The 13,502-nt window shown below is 37.8% G+C and overlaps 1 protein-coding gene across 1 annotated transcript in view; it reads right to left on the bottom strand.

Moving 5' to 3' along the window:
* MRC1 (mannose receptor C-type 1) overlaps positions 1-13,502 on the bottom strand; it is a 113,136-nt gene that overhangs the window by 17,731 nt on the left and 81,903 nt on the right. The window contains exons 22-25 of the mRNA XM_003586772.6: positions 10,510-10,676; positions 8,056-8,158; positions 4,353-4,585; positions 1,028-1,193 (exon numbers count right to left, since the gene is read on the bottom strand). Coding sequence (XP_003586820.2) covers positions 1,028-1,193; positions 4,353-4,585; positions 8,056-8,158; positions 10,510-10,676 — 669 coding nt within the window. The remainder of the gene's footprint in view (positions 1-1,027; positions 1,194-4,352; positions 4,586-8,055; positions 8,159-10,509; positions 10,677-13,502) is intronic.

Genomic DNA, 13,502 nt, shown 5'->3' with positions numbered 1-13,502 from the left:
TTCCTAAGATGTCGATGTTCACTCTTGCCATCTCCTGCTTGACCACATCAATTTAACTTGATTCATGGACCTAATATTCCAGGTTCCTATGCAATATTGTTCTTTATAGCATTGGATTTTACTCAGTATCAGTTATATCCACAACGGGGCATCATTTCTGCTTTGGCCCAGCCTCTTCATTCTTTCTGGAGATATTTCTCCATTCCTCCCCAGTAGCATACTGGACACCTACTGACCTGGCAGGCTCATCTGGTGTCGTATCTTTTTGCCTTTTCACACTGTTCCTGGGATTCTTGAGGCAAGAATACTGAAGTGGCTTGCCATTCCCTATTCCAGTGAACTACATTTTGTTATAATTCTCTCTCATGACCTGTCTGACATGGGTGGCCCTACCCATGGCTCAAAGCTTCACTGAGTTACACAAGGCTGTAATCAGTGTGATAATTTTGATTAACTTTCTGTGACTGCTGTTTTTGTTCTGGAGGCTGTAGGACTATAGTTCTTGCTTCTTCTGTCTGTCCTCTGATGGATGAGGATAAGAGGCTTGTGCAAGCTTCTTGAGGGGAGAGACTGGCTGCAGGGAAAACTGGGTCTTGCTCTGTAGGCAGGTCCATGCTTAAATCTTTAATCATGTCTGCTGATAGGTGGAGCTGAGCTCCTTCCCTGCTAGCTGTTTGGCCTGAGGCGACCCATTCTGATAAAAGTATTTTGATACAGCTGTGTTGTCAATATCAAAAGCAGTCATAATTTCCTGAAGACTGTGATATCATAGACTCAGAGGATAATCCCAAATAATAAAACAAATTAGATATGTAAAAATAAACTCCAGCAATGAAGGAAATTTTCTCTCTCTGACCTATATATATTTGTTTATTGCCAAGTCAGTCTTTGGTTAGGTGAAGGAATATGTTTTCCCTTATCCCTAAGTTACCCCAAAACATATGACTGTTTAAGAATATCAACGGTGGTTTGTATTAGCTTATTGAGAAAATTTCAAACCCTTGACTGTTTTTGTGTACTCGATTACCATCTGATCTTTTGCAGAGAAAATAAAAGCTTTCATTGCACTGTGCTGTCTTCCAGTAGCCATCAAGATCCATATAAGCACATGCTGACTTCAGTCTGGGCTCATCAGGAGCCCAATTAGTGTACCTCACCCTCCATTTATCAGTCCAAATGTAGTCATTATTGGTCTGTAAAGAATAAAAACAACCATTAACATCAAGCCCAGAGTCATTTAGAAAATACCAAAAGAACACAGTGAGGAGTAAAAAGTTATGTTTAAGACTGTGGTTTGACAAGGAGTCTTCAACATTTGAGAATAAAAAGATTATAAATTACTTCTACCAACTCAAATTCAGGAAATGCAGCCTTTCTTAAGAAGAAAACTACTTCTTAAAGATACTCATGAAGACACCGTTAAAATCTATTTTGAAAAACACTGGCTTAAAAACCTGTTATCTTATTCTAGAAAACTCTATTTGCAGGCTTTCAGTGCAAAAGAGAGATTTTATCCTCAGAACAACATCTATTATACTATCATTGAAATGATAATAGAGATTAAGTAGTTTTTATTGAACTCATCCACCCTTGAGAGAAACATGTACCTCTTTTAATCTTACTGTTTGACTGTTAAAACAGGGCCAATGACAAATGACTGTGCAAGGTGACATGAGTGGATAAGAGAGGAGCTTGGGTCTCCTGCCTTCCAGTTAGGTGTCTCTCAACCATAAGGAAACATGATTGTATTTTTAAAAGCTAGTTGTTTTGTTCAATTTGCATACTCAAATTCTTATTTAAACAAATTTATGGTCACATACAAATTAATTGATAACATCAAACATTTTCTTATCAGTGATATATTTTTAACAGTCTAAAAGAGATTTTACAGGTAAAGCCTACATTTTACAGATTCAGATAACTTTAATCAGAGATAAGTACTTTTTTGGGGGGGGAGGGGCTTCCCTGGTGGCTCAGAGGTTAAAGCGTCTTCCTGCAATGCAGGAGACCTGGGTCCGATCTGTGGGTCAGGAAGATCCCCTGGAGAAGGAAATGGCAACCCACTCCAGTGTTCTTGTCTGGAGAATCCCATGGACGGGGAAGCCTGGTGGGCTATAGTCCACGGGGTCGCAAAGAGTTGGACACTACTGAGCGACTTCACTTCACTTCAAGTACATTTTTAAACCATTCTAACAGTTATCACTTTCTAACTGCATTATTTAATTTACCAATGCAATTACCAAAGATTTAATGACAAAAGCAAAAGCATATGGTATTGCAACTTAGAATTTTGTAGTATTATACCATGTTTAATCAAATAATTACATAATCATTAACTCCATAGATACAATAAATATAACAGTATTGTTTTAGTTATAAATGTTAGTATAATGGAAAGCTATTTAAACTTTCTAACAATAAATAAATCCCTATTTCAAACTCTTAACAGCATTGCAACCACAGCTGTGAGAAGAAAATATATGAATTAGTATGCAAATTAGTTACTAAAAATAGATTCAACATAGATGTAAAAATGTCATGCTTAAGTTTAAACACAAAAATCATTGTGGAATTACTTAGATTTTTTTCCTGCATTTTATTTATTTATTTATTGGAGTAGAGTCATTTTACAATGTTGTGTTAGTTTCTACTGTACAGCAAAGTGCAGCTGCATGTACATATAGCCCCTCTTTTTTGGATTTCCTTCCCATTTAGATCACTATAGAGCATTGAGTAGCTTCCTGTGCTATACAGTAGCTTCTCACTGGTTACCTATTTTATACATAGTATCAATAGTGTATCTATGTCAATCCCAATCTTCCAATTCATCCCACCCCTCTCTTTCCCCCTTAGGGTCCGTATGTTTATTATCTACCTCTATGTCTCTATTTCTGCTTTGTAAATAAGATCATCTGGAACCACTTACTTTTAAATGTTCACTACACACACCCTAACTCAGGAAATAGTCATTGCATGATGTATAAAATTCCATCTCTGCATCCAGGTAGAATAAGTCCTATAAAGTCTGAGACCAGTCTGCTTTCCAGTTTTATCCTCTTCTATCTTTTCTCTCTTCTTGGTACTCCTTCCTTACATTCCGCCATCCTAGACTATATCTATAAAGTTTGATTTTCTCTGAGAAACTCTCTTGGTCCTCTCCCCTGGCACAAATGATCCTTTTCCTCTCAGGTCACAGCACTTTGTCTATATCCCTTTTTGACACTTGTATTATCTCCTAATTACTTATTGACATCTCTGTTCATTGTACTAGGAAGTTTATTGACTGACTAGTTCGATGGATAGACATATGGGTGGAGGAGAGATGGATCTCATGGTGTCAGAGAAGACTCATTTTAGGAAAATTTTGGCAACGCCAGCACCACTCTTAGTTCTGAACCTCATCCCTCATTCTACCCCATCCTCTGCCAACCTTCTTTTCTGTTATAGAATCCAGAGAACTGACTGCAATGAAAATTATCCCATATGAATAGAAGCTGCACAACTTCAGAAAGGATAACAACTCTAGAATGATTTACCACAAAAAATAGGAAGAACCCCTCATTGCCCAGGAACTATGCCCCTGATGTTTTCTTTAACTCCTAAGGCATAGTTGTAATCATGACACTAAAAAGACTTAATGCATGAAACTGAATAGATGCAGAATCTAACTTTAATATTCAAAAGCACTATGAGAGTTAATATTAGTTGGATAAGCCTTAGTTTGATTTCGGACACACATCACTAACTTGCCAGATCCTTGAAGGCACCATGCAGTAGAAAAATTGGGTCTCAAATATGTTAGTATCATTTTCTTTTCTTTTTTTAATTTATTTTTAACTGGAGGAGTATAATTGCTTTACAATATTGTGCTGGTTTCTGCCATTCAACAACATGAATCAGCTACAAGTATTAATAAATCCCCTCCTCCTCAAGCCTCCCTCCCACTCCACCCCTCTGGGTTGTCACAGAGCACCTGGCCGAGCTCCCTGGGCCAGACAGTAACTTCCGAGTAGCTATCTGTTTGCACATGGTAATGTTTATATGTCAATGCTACTCTCTCAATTTGTCCCACCCTCTCCTTCCTCGCACGTGTCCACAAATCCATTCTCTATGTCTGCATCTCTAGTCCTGATATGCCAACAGGTTTCTCAGTATCATTTTTCTAGATTCCATATATATGCATTAATATACGATATTTGTTTTCTCTTTCTGATTTACTTCACTCTGTATAATAGGCTCCAGGTAGCAGTTTCTCTCACATAATAAGTATTCAACAGAATGAACAAAAGAGAAATCAGATTCAATTACCATTTATCAGTCATGTCAAGTTACGCATGTTTCCAGCATCTTACCAAGTTACTGTTGAGGGCAATCCATACAGGTTCATTCAGTGTCTGCATGTGCATCCAGGCAAAAGCATTACTATAAGGATCTAGAATGCTAGCGATGTGGGAAGTGTGCATCTTGCAGTAATCATCAGCTTCATGCCACTGCAGCTTTAATTTCATAAGCGAATAGCTACTTTCACCATATTTAATAAAACCATCTGTCGGAATTGTTGTTGGAGAACTCGGCAAGGAACGGTCTGGAATAAAAAGAAATATTTTCACTAACACTAAACACAATTTGAGTGCCATCAGCACATGACTTCTATATTTCATGCATCCTAAAAAAGAATCTAAAAAGCCCAAATTCAAACCATTGATGTTAAACACGTTTTCATGAGCCATTTCAAATGAGAACACAGTTCTGTTTTTTAATCAGTATGCCTGATTGAAGTCATTTCTAAACTCTATTTAGAATATTAAGAGAAATACATGATCAAGTTTCTAAACTATACAACCAAAAAGACTTATAAATACAGTGAGATCTAGGGTTTGAATGAAAGAAATGCCACAGTTTAAACCCACAAATTAGAGGATGTCTATCAACCTGTCAATACTAATCTTTTTTTTTTCCCCACGTTGATTAAATATTAAGATCGAGAATAGTCTTCTTCTCCTTCCCCTCCCCCATTCTGTTCCATTCTACCCATGGAATTTGCATTTATATCTATTTGACTTCATCTGTGTGACTTCATCAGTGATTCATGTACCTTCAAGAGACTGGTTTATGCTCTGAAGTGAAGCCATATAACAGTTGCCAGTTCATTTAACCTTGATGTCAGGATCAAGCTTTATTCTTATGATGAGTAAGAGCATCTTATCTCCATGCCTTATCCAAACTGCAGCCTTTGCAAGTTAGAGTCACCGTAGCTTTCTGATCTTTCCTCCTCTATCTCTTAGAGTGGGTTTCTAATAACTACTCTAGACCCACCCAGACTTTGATCAAGACTCCAAAGAATCTTGTTTCTGTGTGCCTTAGTGGATGCCCAAGAGCAGAACAGAGGTCAGTGAGTAACAGCCAGAGGGTGAAATCTGGCCTGTTGTCTGTCTTTATATAGCCCTTGAGTTTTTTAAATGGTTGGGGAAAGAAACCAAAGAACAATATTTTGTGACATGTAAACATTACATGAAATTCAAATTTGTGCACATAAATAAGGTTTCAGTGGAACTCAGCCACGCTCGCTTGTTTATGGACTATGATCGCCCACGATCACAGCAGAGTTGAGTCACTGCAACAGAAACTTTACGGACAGCAAAGCCTGCAGTATTTATAATCTGTCTCTTACAGGAAAAGGTTGCCAACTCTGATCGAGGGCTCCACATATCCTTGCCTACCAATGTTGTCTTGGCCAGTTCTCTGATCTGTTCCACTGTACACCAACCCAACCCACCACATGCCTTGTTCTGTCACCCCACGAATGCCAAACTTTCCTTTGATGACTCAGAGGCAGCAATTTTGATTCAGTAAAGAGGGAGGGCAACCTCCCCTTTCTTCTGCTGTTGCTGCCATCGTGTGTTGGTACAATAGCATTAGCCCAAGAGCCCCAGCCCAGGATCCTTACGTGTTACAGCCAGCAGGAAGTCAAGTCCTATCTTTCCCAGCTTGGGGAGAGCTGGGTTTGTCTTAGTATCATTGGAACAGCTTTGGTCTGCTAAAAGTGACAAATGAAGCTTAAGATAAAGCTTTACAAAGCTGTATTAAAGCCTATATGCAGCCAGGAAATTAGCTCCCTTGTCTAATTAGCTTATTTATTAAAACATTCATAGAAAAAATTGCAAGGAAAAACTAAACTTTTGAGAGGTATTTTCAGGTGCTAAGATTAAGGGTAATTTTTTCTTTTTATACTTTTCTGTATTTTCTAAAATTTCATCAAGGAACATGTGTTTACAGATTGTGTAAGTGTTTTTTAATTCATATATTCATATGTATTCATTCATGTCTTTATTTCTATATCTTTATATATTTACATGAATATAGTCATTCATTTTTATTCATACATATATATTCATATGAATAAAAACACTATTTTATCTTTATTTATTTTATCTAATTTTTTTAAGGCCATACCACGTGGCTTAAAGGATTTTAGTTACCAGACCAGGGATGGAACCTGTGCCCCCTGCCATGGAAGCACAGAGTCCTAACCATTGGATCATCAGAGAATTTTTGAGAACAACAGTGTTTAAAAAAAAATACTGAACACATGTTCTTTGCTGAAATTTTAGAAAATATAGAAAAGCATAAAAATGAGAAAAAATTACTCAGAATTTAATCACCTCAATAGTTTAGTATTTCCTTATAATTTTTATATATATAGAGAGAGAGGTATTATATAATGTATACAATATAAGTATAAATATATATATAGAGAGAGACAGTGTGTGAGAGACAAATTTTTTAAAAACCCAGAAAAATACAATAGTACAATGAAGGAACTAAAGTTCTTAATCCCACGATCCACACACATCCACTATTTCTATTTTGATGCATTCCCATAGCTTTTATGTTCTTATTTGTTTAAGACAGTTCAAAGTGTTTTTTTGCATCATCAATAGTCTGTAAAATTTTATATTCTGCCTTTTTCACTTTCATACTGTCAACCTCTCCTTAAACCTAAATGATTAAAAATCTTAAAGATATTTTTTGTTGGCAGCAAATATCCAATCTCTTATGTTTATAGGAAGAAGAAAAAAATGATTTTAAGTTAGTCTAGGGATTATCATTCAGTCTTGGAAGGGGTCTCCCTTCTTTCCCCCAAGACCAGAAACATAGAGGTGTCACTGGTGGCCTAAGGATCTGATGCTCGAAGGGCATAACAAAGTGAGAGCTGCGACCATGGCTTGGACCAGCTTTTGGATTAATAGAAGGCTAGAATTTCTGCAGAACTTTCCAGTCATCTGAAGATATCAGTAGTGATTTTTACTCATTGTTCCCTGATTCCCCAGAAAGAACAGAAAAATTTGTTAGATCTGGGACAGCATGTACCTTCCAACTCAAACACCTCTTAAGAGCTCTGCTCAGGATGACAACAACCCACCTTGTCTCTAACCTATCTTTTATTTTCTGATCCTCTTCTTAAGTAGCTAAACACGTTCTAATTTCACTTGAAACTAAAATGTACATAACTACAATCTAGATTCTTTGTCAATATCCACATATCTGTTCTATTTTCCTTGAACCATAATCAGCCTTTCTAAGGTAAAAAAAAGGACCATAAGTAAGACAATTACTTTTCAAAAAAAATAGAATACATAGCAAATACTGAGACATATATGATGTTTGGGGTCAATGGTTCTCAAATTACATGAATTTAAATGAGATGTCCCCACTCTTTTTTTTTTTAAGCAGAGGTAAGCAAACATCCTAAATTTCTATCAAAATTAAAAAAAAGTTTCAACTTCAAGTTTAATCCATGCAGATTTTCTGGTAACAGATGAGTGAGCGCATTCATCAATAAATTATAGAAAATATCCTTCTTGTCTGTCACAGGCATCCCTGGATGAACGTGTGAATCAAATAAACATATTGATGTGCGAGGGGTCACCTTTTTTAAGCAAAAACTTTTTTAGAGCAGTTTAAGACTCACAACATAATTGAGAAGAAAGTCGTCCTTAAAAAATATGTAAGAGCCCCACCTCTTACAGGCTGGTGAGGTCTGTTAGGACTTACCAGGGTGTGTCTGGCATATATAACCTCGCTTACTGTCGCAAGTGTCATCCATCCACTTCCCCGCATCCCTTGTGTTCCCTCCAATAACAACAACACAGTCAGCCTGTATATTCATGGAAGAAAAAAAAGCCAAATATGGACCAAAAATTATTTAAACCAATCATTAAAAAGCAGGAAAAAAAATCCTTAATCCCTAACCTCCAAATTTTAGGATAGTCCTAATTCATTCAAGGCAAAAGGAGAAGGGGGCAGCCGAGGATGAGATGGTTAGATAGCATCACTGACTCAGTGGACATGAATTTGGGCAAACTCCAGGAGATAGTGGAGGAAGAGGAGCTCATATGCTGCAGTCCATGGGGTGGCAAAGAGGTCAACATGACTCAGTGACTGAACAACAACAATTCATTGACAGCACGTTTGATTCATCCTGACTTTCCACACTATTGCACCAACTTCCATGCAGATCCCTCACACTGAACTCTTGCTATTTTAATTGAAAATTAAGTCAGTTCAGTTCAGTTCAGTCGCTCAGTCGTGTCCGATTCTTTGCCACCCCATGGACTGCAGCATGCCAGGCTTTCCTGTCTATTACCAACTCCTGGAGCTTACTAAATTTGGGGGCTGGTTCTGAGAAATGTTGCTATCAGAAATGCCCAGAAAGCTACCACACCTTTCACTATGGCCAGAGTCATCTTTTCAGCCTCCCTGCCTCCAGCCTCATTATCCCATGAGCCTTAACTATCTGGAACCCTCTAATCCTACATTTCCAAGATTCTCCACTCATCCCTTCTTAGCTATTATCTTTCATTATCCTGGCTCAGCATCTCTGTTCTAAGCCAGGAAACTGTACAGAACAAGCATATTTCCTCTGCAAAATGCATGTGAACATTTCTCTCCCACTCTATCAAACTCTATCTAATCCTCTTCATTGTAAAGGTTCTGAAATTTTAACAGCACATGTGTTGATTTGTGTGTGTGTGAAATAAACTTTATGTTTTTATACAAGCTAAGAAAAAAATCTAGGAATAAAACTAACAAAAATTAACAAATATTTTGCCCTGTATGGTCAGTTTATAGATTAGTTTGTTTCTGTTGTTTCTCCTTTTCATTATGTTCTTAAAAAAAAAAAAATACCTGAGCCATAATGAATTTTGTTGTTTTAAATAAAATTTATCACTCATCATGAAGTCTTTCTAAGCAAACCCTATCTCACTCCATTCTACTTTTCAGCCTCATTTATGTAATAAGGATTCAAAGAATTTCTCCTCAGAAGATTATTTACCCATAACCAGAATATATTTACCCTATACATAGCGACCAAATTAATTATTATAAAGATGCCATTCTGATCAAATCATTTTTCTGCTCAAACCTTTTTTTTTGTTGCCTATCTGACAAAGTCCAAACTCTTTCCTAGGGCATCTAAATTTCTCTAAATTCTGTTTTCCACCCTCTAAAGCTGACTCCTACTTCTTTTCTGCATGAAACTCCTGCTATATTCAAAGCCCTTTTGTCCTGCCAAAACCCAGCTTATGTCTTTTTCTTGAAGACTTTATTCACTTTTCCCACTTAACATGACTTCCCCATCCCTTGCCACCCCCTAATCATTGTGTTTTAAACGTCTTGAGTGAAAAGACCCATAGCTGATTCTTCCTCATATTCCTTCTTCCCACCAAAGGAAAACTTCTGTAGATATGTTGCATATGTTCCATAGAGATGGAGTGAAAATCACTCCATCCCATAGTAAGTTTCTTTCCTCCTAACTGCTATCATGCTTTATAGCTTCTTCTCTTTACACATTTTCATTCTTTTACAGTCTTCTTTCTTTACAAGACTTGATATCTAGCTGAAGGGTAAGCTTCTTCAAGGTAAGAATAAAATCTTAAGTTCCTTCGTGTATTTTGAAATGCCTAATATAGCATTTAACACTGATTAGTTGGCTTTAATGATATAAGATCAAAAGTAGTGAAATAATGAACCCATCGCCTGCCTCTTAGATGAGTGTACAAAAGCACTTAGCAGACTGGCACATGGTCTGCACCCTGCAAATGGTAGCTCAATGATAATGATGATGATGATGATATCTTTAGAAGCAGTAGTAGTAACCATATCCCAAATACTACAACAGCTTCAAGAGTTTAGGGGCAGCTGATGCAAAGAATATTGGTAACTCTGGGTTCAAGTGTACATGCTGACTACAACATAAGCCCATGTTGGAGCTGACTTTCCCTATTCCTCACTACCATCACCATCTCTTCCTACCCTTAACCTAAAGATACAGAGTTCTTAACTGAATTCATATTCCTTCGTTCAAGGCTGGTTCAGTCTGAAACAGTTAAAATCTATAAGAATGAATCAGATCAAGTAGATTTTTCACAGAAGATTAAACACTACCATGGTGACCTGAATACAAACTGATAGTGTACAGAGAGGTGACCTGACAGTGATACTTACATCTTCATAAGAAAGACTGCTCCTTCTCCCACCAGGGTATCCTTTCCCCCAGTTTGTGTAATGAACTCCTCGTCCGTCTGTCCAAAGGAAGGTGTGTTCTGAATTGATATCATTCAGCCCAGTCCAGGCATTAAAAGTGGAGTTCTTCATATGATATGTAAGAAATGCTGAAAGAAAGTTTCACAAGATAATTTTTAAACTTTGGGGGGAAATACTCAAATATCAAAAATATTCAAAATACATGAATTTACAAATACAAAGCACATGGTTAATGTCTTTATTATCATTTAAAAGTTTTACCATGAAAACAAACACATTCTAACCTGACCAGCACGTTATCACTTCAGCTTTGGACTTTGAAAAGCATTTCACAATAAAAAGTCTAGGTTTTACCCTGGTCACTGCAGACAGTTGTATAGGTTGTGCTCTGCTCAGGGGTACTGGAGCACTGGGGAAGGGGCAGCGAAAATCCAACCCCTGCCCCAGTCTCTATCTGGTACACCCAGATCTGTGTTGTGGTTGCCTACCATCCTGCACGAAGAATATTTTTTCTGATACAAGCAGTCATCCTATGAGTTAGCAGGTATCCTAATTAGATAAATAAGATAATCTGACTATAACAACTGGGGGCCAAAAAGAGCTCTTAATTCAGAAAAGTTCTGAAAACAAAAACTATCTATCAAAATAAAAAAGCATTAAGCTCTCAAATGATCACCACCTTGGATTGCCAAACCCAAAGAACTCCTGCAGGGTGGCCAACTCCTAGGGGTCAGCAGCCATCCATGTCCAGTGAGTGTCCTTGGATCTAGGGGGCATCCTGATGCTAAGTGCTCACATCACTGGGAGAGAAATTCTAGAGAAAGTTAGAGAGGGTAGGACAAATATGGCCTGCTGCTTCTTTACCAATTCTGTGGCAGAAAGGATGGTGGCAAATATGCAGCAGCTGTAAAAGGCTTAAGTGCAACATGTTCCCCATTGTCTCTCCAGTAGCCCATCCCCATGCCTCCCAAACCACAGCAGTTGTCTTCTGAGGTTAGCAATCTCACCTGCCAGGAGCCGTGGACACCTAGGACTAGATGGACACCTACTGGAAGAACCTTGACTCTACAACAGGGTCTCCAATCCCTGAGCCACAGACTGGTCCATGGCCTGTTAGGAACTGGGCCACACAGCAAGAGGTAAGCAGAAGGTGAGCAGGGTTCCCTATATTTATAGATGCTCCACATTGCTCACATGACCTCCTGAGCTCCACCTCCTGTCAGATCAGTGGTGGTTTTAGATTCTCATAGGAGTGTGAAGCCTTCTGTGAACTGCACATGTGAGGGATTTAGGTTGCATGCTCCTTATGAGAATTTAATGCCTGGTGATCTGATTTTTCATATGGTGGGTTATCTAATTATTTAACATTATATCACAATGTAATAAGTGCACAATAAATGTAATAACCTTGAATCATCTCGAAACCACCTCCCCACCCAGTCCGTGGAAAAACTGTTTGCCATGAAACGGGTCCCTGGTGCCCAGAAGGTTGAGGGGGTGGGGGGTGGTCACTGCTTTATAGGGCAATTTTCAAACATACACACTTAAACACAACTCCTGAATGCAAATAGGAAACCAAATGACTAACCACTTGCGTTACTAATCCAAAATGTAAAATAGAAGGTCACCTACAGAGATTATCTGTTTATTCATGAAAAAAAAAAAAAACAGTTCCAGAGAAGGGCCACTGCTATATGCTTATTCTTCAGCAGAAAAGAAGATGTCACCACCCTGCTCAGAAATTTGCTTATTTCTCAACTAACTAAAAGTAAAGAAAAGATTCTAATATTTTCAGAAAGAAAAGTGCATGGACAGATATATATTTTGTTTTTATTTCCCAAACAAGATCATAACTCTTGCCCTATCCCCAACTCAAAATGAAATGTGGAAAAGCTCTACCTGCCAATATTTCAACACTGACTTGTTTTCTGCCAAGAACTACAATAAGAATCCAACGTGTGCCTGTTTTGCCAGGAATAATGTTATTTTATCTGAAAATTGTTTCCTTCTGCACATCTCTATTACCCAGGTTCTAATTTTGTGATGCCAGGAATCAGAACTCTGTGGTTAAGAGCGGAAATCAATTATTGTGTTTCTCTGCTGGGTAGCTAAGCCCAAAATGTGGTAGACTGGTTAGAGAAATGTGAATATTATACTCTTGAATTTTTTTATTGTGTGCTATGGTTTGACACTTTTATTCCAGCATCTGGCAAGCTGCTGAACTTGTCAAAGGTTCTCAGAGAAAGCTATGTTGATTTAGTGTAGAATGCATTCCGAAGAAGCACATGGTGGCATTCGTGAACTGAAATTCACACTTGGGGGAGTGACACACGGGGTTCCAAGGTCTCTCTTCTTTCTTACATTTTTTGAGATAAACCATTTTTTTTCCAGTAAATGATTTTGGAAGTCAAAGAACCTCAGAACCAAAAGGGAACTTAGAAACCATCCAGTCTATATCTCTCCCCCCACAACATCTGCATAAATCCCTCTGTACAATAAATATTCATTGAGCATCTTCCAGGCTATATACCAATCAACATATGTGACTCTGCAGCACCAAGTTGAGTACCTTCTAATATAAGCATTTTTACAGTCCTTTAAAAATGCATGAAGCAACCCATCCAATTAACTCTAATTGTTGGAATAAGCTCCTAATTCTGAGATTAAAATTGTTTCCCCGTAACTGCCCTTTATGGGATCTAAGTCTTCCTTCTCGAGTCACATGGGACAATCCTTCAAAGTTCACATCTTTTCTGACTGTGAAATATAGGGTCTTTCAAACAGTCCTTATTCATGGCTAGCTGTGGTTTCAAAACTTTCATCTGTTTGGTTACTTTCATCTGAATGGCCTGCAATTGGTCAACATCCTTTTTAAAGTAACTAAGCAAATATCTACAAATAAAGTGGCCCCCAAAAGACCAAGTGAAAGGCTCAAGTACCTCCTATTGACAACA

This window comes from Bos taurus, chromosome 13 (assembly GCF_002263795.3).
Source record: "Bos taurus isolate L1 Dominette 01449 registration number 42190680 breed Hereford chromosome 13, ARS-UCD2.0, whole genome shotgun sequence".
Classification (NCBI taxonomy): Eukaryota; Metazoa; Chordata; class Mammalia; order Artiodactyla; family Bovidae; genus Bos; species Bos taurus.
Note: the sequence above shows the minus strand (reverse complement) of the source record. Positions and strands in the feature narration are given on the sequence as shown.